Raw genomic sequence first — 15,964 nt, 5'->3', positions numbered from 1 at the left:
ACCTTATTGCCTGGAACACAACCAGCTGGTGAAGCACTCACCAGCACTGGCTTTAGAGACACTCCACAGAAATTAAATGACTCTTTTTCTTTTTGTTTGTTCGCCAGTCAAAAAGGCTTCAGAGTTTTAGTTGTGCTTAATGGTCAAAGATATTTAACTGTGCTCACAGAGCTAAATGCAATTATCTGGAAAGGATTTGGGGAAAATAATAAAATTCAGTCATCTCTCAAAGAGCAAGTGTATGGATCATCATTCCCTTATATACTCGTGTGTGCTTTTGTAATTTTAGAAAGGAAATACTTTATGAACTTCTGATAAAGGTTAGATGAATGAAAACTCAAGAGATACGGGGATGATCGAAGGAGCTGGCGGCCATGGGAAGGAAATGATATGAGAAGCATTAGCAGGAGCTTTTAAGGAAACCAAAGTAGTCTTCACTGAAGCGTAACAAATACAGCATATTGCGGTTGCAAAGAAAAAAGATTCCACCATTTAAGCCTCTATGTGCCAAAATCCAACTCTACCATTTGAAATAAAAGCATATGAGTTGCTGTCCCCCAAAATAAAAATAAAAATACACATGTATTAGCAATGTGACTGGCAAACATTTGAGATGGGGGGTGGGGTGGGCGGTACAAAAAGCTCACATAGCATCATCAGCCTGGCTGCGAAGCATATCGTATCATGGCAAAGTAAAACCAGAAACCAGCGGCAGCCGTGGAAATCCAAGCTGCCACACAGCGCCTGCGCAAGCACACTCTCGCTCAGGAAACCTGAATCAGTGCGCTTGGGATCATGAGAAGACTCAGTGATGCGACAGCATTGGAAAGGCATGAGGTTGGCAAGCCACAGGAGAGATCATTTGCAACGAAACACATGCAGTTCCTAAGACAGACACACCTTCCCTGGCAGAGGAAGGGGTTTTTATTTCTGGAGACACCTCCGTGACCTCTTTTGCACTTTTCTCCTGTGGGGCCCCTGCTGGGGCGCTCTCTTCGGGAACTGTCTGGGCCTCCATACTAGATTCCGCCCGGCCCTCCCTAGGGCCCTTGGCTTGGTCTGAGACCTTGGCAGGCCCACACTCTTTCCCAGGAAGAGCAGCAGGTTTCTCTTCCTCAGCCATTGGACCCTCTAGCGTTTCTTCTTCTTGGGGATGAAAAAGATGATGACATCACGACCACAGAACAATGCACACCACAACAGAAATACCATTCAAGAAACACTTTCAGCTCCATGATATTGACCTTAGGAGAACCTCTTTTACCATTTGGATGAGCAAATTAATATTGTAATGCAACGTGCATTAGTTTTTGCTTGGAAAATTAGGTATAATCTGCTAATAATGATGCCATTTAAAGTCTCATTAACAGGTTATTTAGTTTAAAACTTGAGAGCTGAAATGGTTTTATTGCTCTATTACCACTTAGTGGAAATGGCAGTAAGTCGCAGGCAGGTGAGAAGCTTGTTGGAAGTAAGAGATGGTGCTGCCAGATAACAGATGGTTGTGAAAAGACAGATGCATTGATGTACTGGAAAAAAAACACAACTTTACATTTGTTAGGCATGTGCTGTTTTATCCAATGCAAGAAGTCACTATATATGAATTTCTGATTACTTTATTTAAAACATGCAAATGTTGCTAAAGAACTCAGGGAATAAAAAAGCCTGGTCTCAAAATAAAATCCAATCAATTACCTTTACAGCTTTATTATGAAGTCCACCAAATATTTAAAATATAATTCATCTAGTATTTCTATGCTGAAAGACTGCCTAACTAAATTCATTTTATCTTCAGTGTATTGCATGATATTAGAGAATACAGTAACTTTCAAAGAAAAGCAAATATTTTGAAAAACAAGGCTCAGGTATAATTTCAACCTATTTAGAAAAGTCTATCTCTGGGACCCAACTCTTGTCCTATCATTGAAACCCCTGGAATGTCAGTGGGGTGGTCCATGCGTGGTTCTCTTTAACACTGGACAAGAAAGAAAATGTCCACGCTGTCTACAAAGTCTTGTCCTGCCATTCAAAAAACAAAACAGAACAAAAAACCACCAAGGAAAGATAACTCAGTGGCAGCCAAACTGCCAAAATATTTTCCCCAAAGATGTTATCACATGCAGAAATATTAACAATTAAAATGTAAAAACAAAGTTATGAAGGCCATGAATTGTGTTGATTTACACATCAAATGTCAGTAAAATGAATTTGATTTTATCAATTAAGAAATTAGAGGAATTATATATAAGCTGTTTGCCATTTTGCAAATGAAAGACTGTTATAACATTCCTCTGAAACATGGTTTAAACGGCCCTGTGAGAATGGATAGACAAGAAATCTTCTTTTCTGAGAACTATTAAAACCTGTGGAATCGGGGTGGGGGGTAAGAGAATCACTTCATCTATTTCCTCACATTTAGTGCCTAGGCACTTTCATTTTTGTAATTTAGTTATGTAAGTAACATTTTAAAAATTCTAATTCTAATTTATTAAGGCAGTTTTTTATAGTGCCATAGAATTAGAGATTTTGATTACAGCTAAGAGCCTTTTAATATAGCTGCTTTACTTACGTGGCCCTGTTGGGTAAAGCCTAATCAAGTGAATTTACATGTTTTCCAAATTCAGGTAACTTTTTAGCCTTCCCTTCTTATCGTTTTGCGTAAATCATGTTTGTTTCCACTACACCTCTTCCTTATTCAAGAATTCACCTCTTTTTCTTAATTGTTTTTAAGTTCACCCTATGAGAAGAACACAATTTCACTCAGTACGGGTTGTATTTCTCTATCAGAGTGTCTGAGTCATCGGCTCTTTGTTTCCAAAAGACCCAGGAAGAAGTTTATTATCATGAACGTGGGCAGATTATTTTCCCCATTGCTTCAGACCTCTTTAACCGTATGTTAAGAAATGTCCCATACAAATTGAATTCTTCACTTAAGCAAGTTATTTTTGCCTAGGTGAATACAATCTCTTCACCTAAGCAAAAAAAAAAAAAAAATTAGCTCCAACGTTTTTTCTTTACAAAACTACCCAGTTAGAATGAGAAACACCGCAGCTCGTTGCTCATCACAGTCTGTCGTAAACTAGGGCCTCCCATCTTCACACGGCTGGAATGCCAAAGGCCGTGGGTCCTGTCCTTTCCTTTAGCCCAGTTCTACTGGTGTGAGCCAAGATTTGGTCACCTGGAAGAGCCCCTGTAGTTTCTGTGTATAAAAAAATGATTTGGAGAAATACATTTATTCCATAACATTTATTCTTCCCTAAACAGAATCTTTTTTCTCTCTTAAAAAGCTATGATGGCACTAAAAAGATAACTAATTCTATTTATGTCTGGTCCTAGTGATATATATGTATGAAGGGAGAAAAATTATGTTCAGAGTCATCTTCTTTTGTTTGGATATGAGAATATATTCTTCCCTGATTGATTTTTTTGCAGGGAGCAGAAAGGAGTCATATTTTAATTCAACTTTTTTTGGATCCTCCCTTTCTACCTCCTTTTTTTGGCTTCCTTTTCAGAAGTAACAATTCAGAAAAAGGAAGTTCTCACATGCATCAAGTAATGCTTCTTTTATAAAAATTGTTGAGGCATTTAGATGGATATAAGTTATATAGGGACTTCACTTTCATGTGGAAAAAACAGGCTCCTGCCCCTCCCACCACACATATGAAGGCACACTTAGTACGATGCATGGGGTCAAAGCTGCAGGCTGGGAGGAGGGGCAAAAGGGGACCATGCTTGGTTCACCTTTCTCCTGGCCTAAGTGGGCCTCTGCACTCTGCGCTGGGGCACTGGGGAGCACACTAGAGGTAGTCCATTGTGAGCTGAACAAAGGATGCTCATAGTACTCCTCATCGGAATTGGAAGGGTCATCATCAGGCACAGACACCGAGATGGAGGGGGCTAGGAGTCTACGCCTCTTCCCACTGGTGGCAGGTTCGTGGCTGGGGAACCTGTGTAGAGGACCCACTTGGTCCTGAGCCCCTTCATCTACAAACAGATACACAGGAAGAAACTGCAGGGAGAACTGGACAAGACAGACACAAGATCAGACAGACAGACAACACCTGCACGAGGACACAAAGGGCCACAGAAGCAGCACAGCAAAATGCAGGAGAATTAGCAAGACCAAGCTGATGCAAGATGGGAGACACTGAATGTTTCATGCTTCGGTAGCCACTGAGTTTGAACTATCCCTCAAGTAATTTTGTCACTGATCTAACGAATCAAATGCACTGACACTCCTACTGCATGACAGACATTATCTACACATTCCCCTCACACAAGCCAGAATAACCATGGAAACACTGGCATGGAAACGAAGTATTATAAAACAGATGCATCCTCTGGAAGAAATTCTTTTAAGTGGACTGATTCCTCTTGTGCTTACACCAGTATACTTACTTGTAAGTTTAAAAAAAAAAACAGAGGTTGTTAAGGTCTGATGCCTGTATGATTAAGGGGGAATATAGTCCTGTTTGAGGCACAACCTTAAATATCTAGGATGCTCACATAGTTATTAGCACTTTGTTTAAATTAGTTTTTAGTTAATGACTTAAATTGAAAAGTAATGCTTAAGTTCATTCTTGTTAAGAAAAATGTACTATTTTTCTTCCCTGCTTTGCTAAGGAAAGCGCAGCCAGGGCAGTGCGCTCCCTCTGATGGCTAAGTCCCCGGGTGTCCTTCACAAGGCAGCTTCTCATTTGCATGTCTGTGAAAGTATATGGTTTTTAGAAAGTCCCTTGTATTATAAAACCAGTTTGTGTATGTTTTGCTTCTCTTCTGAAAGCTCAACAGAAACACAATTAGCTGAGAATTTCTACAGAGTTGACTTCCGATCATCAAGCCTTTATTCTGCGCAGTTTTTACTTGTACTGCTGGTTCCTGGCCATTCTTGTATTCCAACACCCTCATTACATATTTCTCATTGAAAAGCTACAGGAACTGCTCCCATTCCTGTCCTCTCCTGTGTCCTGGCTTAGAAACATGCATTATTTAAATAGATTTCCTTAGGCACACAGGTGTGAATTAATTAGCCTGTTTCACATTCGGACTCCTGTATATTTTAATGAGCTTCAAGGATGATGATGATGAACACTGCTTGGCTCTGAGATGGAACAGCCACTACATCTCAGACTTAAGTGTCAGATTGCTGACTTTGCTAATCACTATTTTTGTACTGACATAAAGGGCAAGTTTACAATTTCATAATTCTCAATAATAAGAACTCTGTATACTTTTTATTCCTACATTTAAGCACACAGGATTATAGCATTAATTTGAAAATGCACTGTATTTTTAAGGCGGTAACTTATTTTCAGAAACCAAGTGCTGGCAACTAGAACTAAGTCTGAAATCATAAGGATGCCAAAATAACATGTGGTAGAGAAAATACTTTTAATTTTTGAGCACGTTATTTACTGAGGGTTCATGGAAGTTGTTTCTGGATGGGTGCTCAGAACTTTCTTGTCCATGATGCTTATTATATCATGGGAGAGCAGAAGCCTAAAATTGTGTCTGATATTCTTAGTTTAACGCGGCACGATTTTTCAGCCGAGCAGATAATTGGCTCTAATCGGGCCTACCACACCGGCTGAATCATAAGGCCTGGGCTTGTCACATGTCCCAGCCACTCACGTTTCCTCCAGTGACTCTCTGAGGCTGTAACGCCCCATGAATGCAAGTTACCTCTAAAACTTCCAAAAGTTTCAACAGAGTAAGGACAACAAATACATAGAAATGGCATAGTCACCTCTCTGCCTTCCAACATTTGTTTTCTGGGGAGTAGAGCAGACTGCCAAATAAACTGAAGAATTTAAAGCTGAGCCTGATAGTTTAAAGGCACTACTCCTTGAATTGGTTTAAACCTTTTGAAGATGCTGGCCTCTTCTTTCTTGTTGCTGTTGCTCTTTTTGAAAGCGCCAAAATGTGAAAACAACGCAGTCTTGCTTTAGCTCTCTAACATTTCAAAAAAACAGCATTTTCTTTCTGAAAACTTTGACTGTGGTTGGAGAACAACAAAAGCAATGACTTTAAGGGCTGCGGTGGAAAAAGTAGCTTCTCTGTAGTATTTGTCTAGAACCAAGCCAGGCAACTCCAAAAGGAATGCCTGGCAAAGTCCAGCGCTCTGCTGGTACTATGAGCTGTATGCGCTCCGAGTCTCTGTTCAAGACTCACGAGCCTGAAGTCCGTTTACTTTATAAGTCCTCGAGAGGTGCCAGGGACGTGATACATAGAGGACCATGATCAGCTCAGTCCAAGCAGTCCACTTGGTTCCAACAAAAGTGACAGAAGACGACAGATCCTCATTTGCTATACCATTGTATAGGGCAGGTGCTCTTGGTTCATACGTGATGGAGGTGGGATACATAATAATAATTATAAATAAATGAGTCATTTATTTTGGAGTAATTAAAAAACGGAAATTAGTCCAGTAGCTTATTACAGATTAAAAAAACCCCCTCTCATTGGAAGATCACTTTGTTTTTGCAGTTGCTCACCAACAACCTAGATAAGAAACAGCGTTAGGGATGCGGTAGGGCTGTGGTTGCAGGGGCTTAGATCTGGCTTTGAATTCTGGATAAGTGTATAGTAGCCATGATATCCTGGGCAAGGGGCAGAAGTGAATATTATCTCTTTCTGTGGGTTGCTGGAGGATTAAGTGAGAAGCTCTCTGAGACGGCATCAAGCACAATGCTGAACTCCATATATGTTAACATCCTTCAATGCACTCAGGCAAATTATTATGTACCTCCGCTCTTTGCTTTCATTTGACACATCAAAGCTAGACTGGAGAGATTTATGAAAAAGTATACTCATTTCATGACAGTTAATTTTGCTGTTTAAGGTCGGAATTGAATGCCTCCTTTTATTATAAGTACACATGCTTTTGAGGACACTTGCCACAAAATAGTCCATTTCATCTTAATAATGTGTTATTTGAAAGAACAGGGTAGCCTTAGGAAACGTGGAGTTTTACAGCACTCTCTCATAATGTTAACCTTCAAAAACTGTTTCGGTAGATGAATACATTTTCCCTCATTTGCTTTCATACAAACTTTTTCTTTGTTTAAAAGCATTTGAAAATTTATGTTGGGTTAAAGTAAGGTTGGCCACGTAAAACCCAAGCTCAGTAAGTCAGCCCCCTTTGGAACAAGTGAATAGTCCCCTTTATGAGAGACTAAGTCTCCTGGGGTATCTGTGACTTGGTGGCTTTTGTCTTGGCATCATAACTTCTGCCCCACAGCCCCTGGCTGAAGGCAGCTGGCTCCAGGTGCACTGAACTGTTCTCCGCCATCTCTAGTCCTGCCCATTCTATGAGCTTTTCACTGAGGACTCCTCTGTTTGCCAACTGGGTTTGCTGCCCCAGGATGATATGGAGGGCAATCTGCTTTCAGATTAGCAATTATAGTGCTGCCACATCACTGACATAGGAGAAAACCACCCTAAAATTCTGCAGCAAACCTAAGAAGGCAGAAAGAGTCCTGGTTCTGTTTCCTGATGAGTCCATTGTTCTTTCATGGGCTTCCAAGTTGGCAGTTCAGTCCAAATGACAGCTATTATGCTTAGGCCCACAAGAAAAAGGAGAGTAATTTGAAAACGTCCTAACTAGTAAAGTATTAGTTTACTGTACCTGGGTTTCCTTCCTAAGTGTGTTACTTGTTTAATTTTTTCATCAAAATCCCTTTAAATATTTCCCAGAATAAGCACTATTTGGGGGAACTATTAATACTACATTGATTATAATAAATATTCATAGATGACAATAATTAAGCTATTAATTTATTTTTAGTGGACACTTTCCTGCTTCCCCTTTGGAAAAGAGCAGATTTAAAATGTTCGATGATGAATTAAAAAAAGTAAGTATATCCTCCAAATCATTGAACTCAATTTAACCCAAGAGGTCTTACATTTGTAAGAAGAGGGCTGGGCTGGAGCGGGCACTGCACCTTTAGATTACAGGTGCTTTGAGGGTGTGTCAAGGAGGGCAAAAGTCTCTAGAAAAAAATACTCCACCTGTTCCTTTTCCACCGAGCCTGCCACATGCAACACCTTAACTGGGTTTCAGCTGGGCCTTTACGGACCATGTGGTCTGATACATCGAGGAGCTGAATCCTGTCTTGTGACTTGTCGCTAATTTATTTTCTAATAAAATGAACTTCAAAAGATGTTTACATGTACTTTATGAGTGGTTAAAAATAAGAGCGAAGGGGTGGTGTGACTGTCTTTCACATATTTAAGGTGAGAATAGTACTTGGTCTTTTAGATTAATGAATTAGAGCTTGTGAAATGCATACTTTTTCAGTATAACACAAAAATGGTTATCCTCTTAAAAACACATAATTAAGACTTCATAGAGCTTAAAGATTTTTTTTGAAAAAACTTCAGTAAGAATATAAGCTTGAAAAATGTTAAGAAAAAAATATCTTCAAATTGCTTTTGACAGGAAGTGGTAAATTGACATTTTCTTGGAATATACTGAGACAGCCTGAAGAAAGCAATCCTGAAATATAAGGGAAGGTTATACTCTGGAAAGGGACACCTAAATTACCCAAATATGTGATTCTATATTTTATTTATATTTCATTACATTTATATATTTCACTACAACACCCCTCCCCCCAAATAAAAGGCAGAAAGGGCGAATTCCCAGATGGACAGAGGACCCTCATGCCCTTCCTGTTTCAACCCCATATAAGAATAAGAAGAGTATATTACTTGATATCCGGCTGACTTTGGAGTCAACATCATACCTCTCCTTGGTTAAGAGGATTCTCTGACACTGGAAAGGCTGTAAGTAGGGACTCAGAAACATTTTCCATTACCCGAGGGAAGTACAGCTGACACGGAAGTCCTTCCAGTGTCTTCAGAGTGAAATCCAGGCCCCTGAGCCCAGGCGGCTGATGCTTACTCTCAAATTCTTCACTACTCCACCCCTTTCCCACTCACCATCAGCCTTCTGACTCCTTCAGTTCCTAGGGCACTTCATGCTCTTGCCCACCTGAGTACCTTTGCATACCCTGGTCTCTCTGCCCCAAATGCCCCTTTCTTCTACCTTTGCTTGACCAACGCTTCCTCAAGCTTCTAGGCTCAGCTTCTTAGCTGTCCCTTACCACCCAATAAAAAAAGATTTCTCTTGTTCTTTTCCTTCCTAGTGCTAATCCCATTCAAAATCATGTGTAAGCTTATTTATTGGATTTCTGTTCTCCACTAGACTGTGTGCTCCTTATGAATGAGGAGCATGTCTATTTTGTTCACTAATGAATACCCAGAATGGGAAGAGTACTGGATACATTGGAGGTTCTCCATGAACTGTGCCGAATGAATGGATGAATGTAAGGCAAAAAGAATCATTCGAATCTATGAATTAAAAGATAAAATGACATTTTTAGAGAATTAACTAATAATCAATGGCTTTTATGACACTAACTGAATGTACTGATCATAGTCCCCAAATTTTCTTATATTTACCAAAGTAATTTGGTTTGTTTAACATTATTTCAGGCAGTAAATCTGAGAAAAGACTTCAGTTTAAGAAAGAAAAACCTGCTAAAATACTTTTGGTTTATAAATCTGTGACAAATATAAATTATATTTATTAACTACTTATAGTAGTTATTTACTACTTATAGTAATTAAGGAAAATTTGTATTTAGGAAATTAAAGAATAATTTAAATGGATTTAATGACAAATTATAAAATTTAGGAAAATCTGTGTTTAGGAAATCAAAGAGTATTTTAAATAAACCTAATTTTCAACACCATAAAAAGATCTCTAAAAGAGATAAAAATAAATGAAGAAATAAATGAATAAAATTGAATAGTATTAACATTCTGATTTTAGTATATGAAAACTACATTAAAACAAGTGGGCAGCAGCTCTCCTTTGCCTTCTCTAGGAACCCAAACAATACACAAACGTTAACTGATCTAAGAAACAATAACAGTTTGCTTTTACATAGTGCCATTCATCTCTGATTCTGAATGAATATTCTTCAAAGACATCCCTCTGTTTGTATCAAGGAGGATTCAAAAGCTGACATGGCTTTTCATGTGGAGTAAATGCATAAATAGATTCAAGGACAATAACAGGTCTCAGCAGGAAAGGCGCCATGATCTCAGCTTCCAGCTCATTGCTCTCTGTATCAGATTCATTCATTAAATTCTTCATTTAGTCATTAATATTTATTGAGAGTTTGCAGCAGCCCAGGTCCTGGAGAAGGCCTTAGCAATGCATATTCAACAAAAGAGACAATTCTTGACAACACTTCCGTAGTGTTGATTTCATCAAATTTTTTTTTTGTTTAGTCCCTTATAAGATAAAATTGTATCTTCTTTGTCAAAATATTCTACATTATGTAGACTGGTTCTATGTAGTTATTCTAGCAATCTAAACACAAGGTTATCTTATCCTTTATCAGGCATATTTTTCTCTTTTTGTTTACCATATTTCTCTACTTCTGATTTATATAGATAAATGATTATACATTTGTTAAAATCTTTGTTTCTTTTCGACTATTTGAAACAGACAGCTCTCAAGCTGGGTCACTTATGAACTCATACTGAATTCCAGTGCTTATGGACCGAGGGATTGATATTTATTTAACCTTTACCAGAAGACAAACCTGAAATGGTCTAATAGGCCTTACCTTCCTCCCCGGCGACAGTCTTTTCTGAGGCTGGTGATGGGGGTGGAGAAGGAGGCAGATTAGCTGTCTCTTCAGCTGCTAAAGATCAAACAATGAAACAATGAGATACAATAATCAGTCCTATTAGGCCAATAGATCTGTAGGCAGTTCTGCCATCTGTAAAAAGGCAGAAATTCAGGAAATTTCTATGAAATTCTATGAAATTGAGGAAAAGGTTCAATAGTAAGCTGCACTTGACTTATTTTTAGCTCCATTACCTGATTCATATATTTTTGAAAACCTAAAAAGAAAGAAGAGCATTTAACATTTAAAAATAATCATTTTCAAGATTATACTTTCAGGGATCATTTCTATAGTTTGTTAACAATAATCATTTTGTCTTCTCCATAAAAATAGATTAGAGATGACAGATAAAATTCTATCATGAATCCCATTAATTTGTGTCTGCTTGTTCAAGTAACAAAATATTTCATTCTGGCCCTAGTCTACTATACTGAAAAACACACAGGTAGGCATTTTGGTTTAGATTTGGCTAGATGAACTGACAAAATACTAGAAATCTTTATTGTTCAACTTCTTGATCTGGAAACAAATGTTACCTTGATCATTCAACAGTTATTTTTAAGTAACGTATTTTTTAAATAACATTTTGTCCACTGAGTCTAATATCAAAACCCACCATCTATACATTCTCTCAGAAAAGAAAAATGAAGCTGTCATCGCCAGAGGCAGCCTCCAGACAGAAACCGTGTACCAGTGGGAGCTGAGTAATTTTCCAACCTTGGCATCACACGTGAAGAAGGATCAAAGAGAAAGGTTCTAAAAGATGTAATTCATTCACACTTATCTCTAAGTTTCCTATTCAAGATACTTCATGATCACTCATGCAAAGGGAAGGATCTCAAAAGGAAATATTGATCAGTCAATTGAGTGGCCTTACCACAGCCAAGGCCAGTGGTAAAATCTATTTTAAAAATTATGAAAATTTTTCTTTCAAAAAGCAGTTAGTAGAGGCAGTGTTGGGATGACAGGTGACTCTGCGGTTCCTTGACCTTTATGTGGTATATTTTAAGGTTTCAAATTAAAAAGGAAAAGGTGGGCATTTCTTTTACTTCAAACAATAGAACTGAACCACAGACAAAAGGTCAATGTTTCAGATAATTTTTCCCTATTTTGAGAGAAATATAATTGATAATCAAAGAACACTTTATTGAAAATAATGAGAGTATTTTAAATTATTCTGAGAAAGCAGCATTTTTATTGCTTAGTTTTAAATATACAATTGAGGGCTTACTGATCAGAAAGTCAAATATTAAGGATTCATTAGACTGCCAGAGAAAAAAAGATATGTTCTATTTTTAGGCTTTAAAAAAGTTTCTGTGGATTACACCTATGCACTTATGAAATAAACCTGTGTGTTGAACCTAAAAGAGTTTCTTTTCCTGTGTCTCAGCATATATATATAATATATGTAATATAATATATATATTATCAGTCTACCTCCCTCCCTCCTATCTGTCTATCTATGGGTGCAGAGTGGGGGCAGCAGGCCCTGGGCTGAAGAGTGTTTTCCTTGGTAAGCGCCATTACATTACCTGTCTGTCTGGCCCTGGAAGGCATTTGACGTGTGACCAAAGGAGAGAAATGTCATGTCAGTGTCCTTGATAGAGTCACTGATGATTCTAACAAATCTCTGGCTATCGGTTTTCTGTAGCTGGTTCCCGGAGACCCAAACAAGGCTATAGTATAGATAATCATTAACCACAACCCACAAAGGGAAACAGTTATCTCTGATTAAACTATGAGTGCATTCTCCTTATGAGTGGGGGGCCATGACATCAAAATGTATTGGCTTTATTTTTATAACTCTCTTGTCTGGTCTGGAAAAGGAAAATTAAGGGTGATTTAGGGACGAAGTCTAACTCTAAGCTTATCACCCTAAAGACTACCCCAAGACCACAATGACTGTTGAGAGAGGTGAAAACTGTCCCAGTGCATCCCAACAGGGGTCTCTGATGAATGTTACATGGAAGGATGGAGTACGGGCCACGCCCCGCAGATCTTTGAAGAGAGGACTTGATCCTGCGGTTGGGGTGCAGCAGACACAGCCGCTGATCGGACGCGGTTTCTCATTTACCTAAAGGCAGAGCTGCAGGCTGGTCTTTATGCTGAGCTTCTTTCTCTTGTTCACCCTTCAGGACCGCTACAGCCTCAGCCGTGACTACTTGGACTATCCTCGCAGACACCTCCTCTGTAACAAATAGCAACAAAAGAAACAAAAACGATGAGAACACAAGACAGGTAGCAAACAGGAAAAATAAATGATACAGCCAATTAGAATTTCATTTCCTCTGTCTTCTCCCCATAAGGGTACTAAATCACAGATAAAACAAGAATACATATATTGTAACCATAAAGAGAAAAAAGAAAAAAAAAGAGAAAAGAAAAGGAATTGGCATTCTAAGCAAAACAAACACAGAATAAAAGGAAAAAAGGAAAATAAGTAATAGGTATGTCAGTTTATTTTTAAAAAGCTGTTTACAGAAACAGAAAAAGTTTAATTATTTTGTACCTAGTAAAACAAATTCAAAGAGAAGAGAGAATTCATTTTGGATTTAGTAACTTAAAACATCTTTTGTAGTTTTATTACAGTACTCCAAGAAAGTATCATTAAAGTAAGTTTCTATGCCGACTGGCAGAAATACCATGATTTAAAACCTAAAAAAGATGCCTCCAAATATGAATTTGTGATTAAACAGTATTGTGCAGGATCAGCGTAAACAAGAACAACTTAGAAAAATGTGAGAAGATAAAGTTTGAATGAAATACATGGAGATGGTAGATAAGATGGTCACTTTCTTGAGAGCTACTCCTTTTCTAGAGAGTGGGTACGTTAAAGGTCTTTAAGGTCCTGTGATACACACTCGCCTAGTGAGTACAACAGTTCCATTGAGGAAGGGGGGCTTTGTCCTTAAAGCGATCAGTCTGTGGGATGCCAGATGACTAGTTTTTGGACTAAAGGTCGTACCCCCTGGAGCATATCAATGCTAATTTTACATGACCTAGTCAGAAAAATACTCAAGATATGATGTTCCATGTATCAACTAAAGATGACATAAGCATTTTGAGATTAAGAATATATTCTAGGTTAGACATAAATTCCACAGAATTTAACTTTCCATTATTTTCATATAGAAATGTCTACCATACTGGGAAATAAGCCCACTTGCACCCTGAATAGAAACAAGTTGAATTTGACAAAGGGGTGGGGGGCGGAGGATGGAATGAGGTTTGTTCTCATAATTTTAGTCAAAATTTTAGAATAAATATTTCATTGAAACTTTACTTGGCTCATGATGGGAATTTGCCCACTCACAAGCAGATTGGGGGAGATCTGCCTGGTTTTCCCTGGTTCATTAAGATTTAGCATTCTCTGGAATGTCTTCTTAACCCCACCAGAGAGCATAGTGCTGAAAAACTAGGCTTTTTGGGTGAGCAATCGCTTAGAATCTATCTAAATTTAAAGTATGAATCAAGGAAAATACCTGTTCATCTACCTAAAGTACACGACTGCTATCCCTGATTATATTTCCATTCTCTTCCTCTCTCCCCCTTACCTTCCAACCTACCTACCTACCTATATATCTTGTGGGCCATGTTAAACACTGAAAGAGATAATTTCCCTCACTTGCATAATTTTCAATTGAATTTAGATATTCGAAAATCAATACAGTGATTTTTACCACTTCTGGCACCTCAGTGTTTTATGGGAAATTGTGTAGTGAAGAGGTGGAGAAAGCGTGCAGAAATTGGGCCCCAGACAGAATCCGTGTCTTTTGGATCATTCCTGCTTTCCCTCTTGGCACTCGTGCACGATTTAGTGTCTCCGCGGCACTGAGAACATCTTGCATGGAATTGCGCTGGTGTGCACGCCTTATGTAAAGCTTCCCAAGCTAAGGAGTCTCTCCCTGGCCTTGCTGCAATTTTCAAAGTTCCTCTCATTGATCTTCACCCTGATTGGATGCTTAACACATTTTTTTTTGAGAGAATGAAAAATTAACATGAAAGGCTTTGTTCATGATATTTACACAAATTTAGAAATAATTCCTGCTTGTTACTATATTTGTTAACCCAAATCCCCCCCAAATAGCCATTTAACGCATTCTTGCTTTATGTTTTTGATGCATTTTAGAAATATATTCCTTAAATGGGGGTTTCAGATTTTTGTGTATCTATGATGAATTTTCCCGGATCTGAGAGTCCTTAACATGAATTACATTTTTTAAATAGGGAACATAATCCAACAACAACAATAAAAGTATCTGTTGACTTATGTGAAGAAATTATAACTGAGCAATGCTACAGTATTTCAGGCATTTTGTTTGGGGCTATATTTAAAATAACTCTAACACCTTGGAGAATTAGTTAGAAGACAACAGAGGTGAAATTAATACAATAAAAATGCATTCACGCAGGGCGTAGGCCAAATGACCTTGTGGTGTACTGTGTGAACAGGCTTTCAAAACACTCTGGAGACAAGTAAAGGGAAAACTGAATCATTACTTTTCTCTCATCGTTATGGACATGTCCAACCTAAATAAAATGCAATGTCAGCCAGCACATTTCTTTTTTTTCTGAGAGAATACATTTATTTTCAGAAAAATAATATCATTTGTTGTAGATGAGAAGCAGTAGAACATTTCAATTTCATTAGTTTTGTTGTTTCAGAGAAAATTAACTTCTGTGTCTGAGTTTTACAGTTGAATCAGAGCCTATGAATAAGCTAATTTTGTATTTGTATATATTTCAACAAAGGTTGTAAGAAAATAATTTAACCTAATCTTGGGAGAATTAATCATTTTTTTTCTTTAAGAGAATTTAATAGATTTTTAAGAATGCTATTTTAGAGTAATGAGACATGCGGTGTGGGAGCCAAGTTAATGACATTATTTTCAGTTTTGGGGGGAAGAATAATATTGTTAAAGCTTTTCAAATAGGAAATACCACATTGTCTTAGATTAATTTACAATCAATTTAGAAAAACATGAGCATATATTTACTCTGGGGGTTCAACTGGTCCAGTCAATTTAAAACCGTTTTCTGAGAAAGCACTACCATCAGCACAGACTGGCAGCTTCCCTGAAGAGAGATGGGCTTTTCCCAAGGAGCCCTGATCAGTACGTCGCCTGGGATGGCCTGGCTCCTGGGAGAGGAGCAAATTCACTTTGGATTTGGGTCAAAGTTCAGGGATGATTAATAGTAAATGGGCCAAACAGAGAATACAAACAAAGACAGTAACAAAATCAGAAGTATCAAAATGA

The 15,964-nt window shown here is 38.0% G+C and overlaps 1 protein-coding gene across 29 annotated transcripts in view; it reads right to left on the bottom strand.

Annotated features, from left to right (window-relative positions):
- The window catches only part of MAP2 (microtubule associated protein 2), a 250,353-nt gene that overhangs the window by 33,333 nt on the left and 201,056 nt on the right, over positions 1-15,964 (bottom strand). For 24 of the 29 annotated variants that reach the window (XM_045198298.3, XM_024563876.4, XM_045198307.3 and 21 more), the window contains 2 exons: positions 12,781-12,894; positions 10,644-10,721 (listed from right to left, as the gene is read on the bottom strand). In XM_045198298.3, the coding sequence (XP_045054233.2) occupies positions 10,644-10,721; positions 12,781-12,894 (192 nt within the window). Of the gene's footprint in view, positions 1-900; positions 9,652-10,643; positions 10,722-12,780; positions 12,895-15,964 lie in introns of those variants that run through there. The other 5 variants (XM_045198306.3, XM_045198313.3, XM_045198318.3 and 2 more) reach the window with 2 other exon arrangements.

The sequence above is a fragment of the Desmodus rotundus genome, chromosome 2 (genome assembly GCF_022682495.2).
Source record: "Desmodus rotundus isolate HL8 chromosome 2, HLdesRot8A.1, whole genome shotgun sequence".
In the NCBI taxonomy this organism is placed as follows: Eukaryota; Metazoa; Chordata; class Mammalia; order Chiroptera; family Phyllostomidae; genus Desmodus; species Desmodus rotundus.
This window is presented reverse-complemented; position numbering and strand designations above follow the sequence as displayed.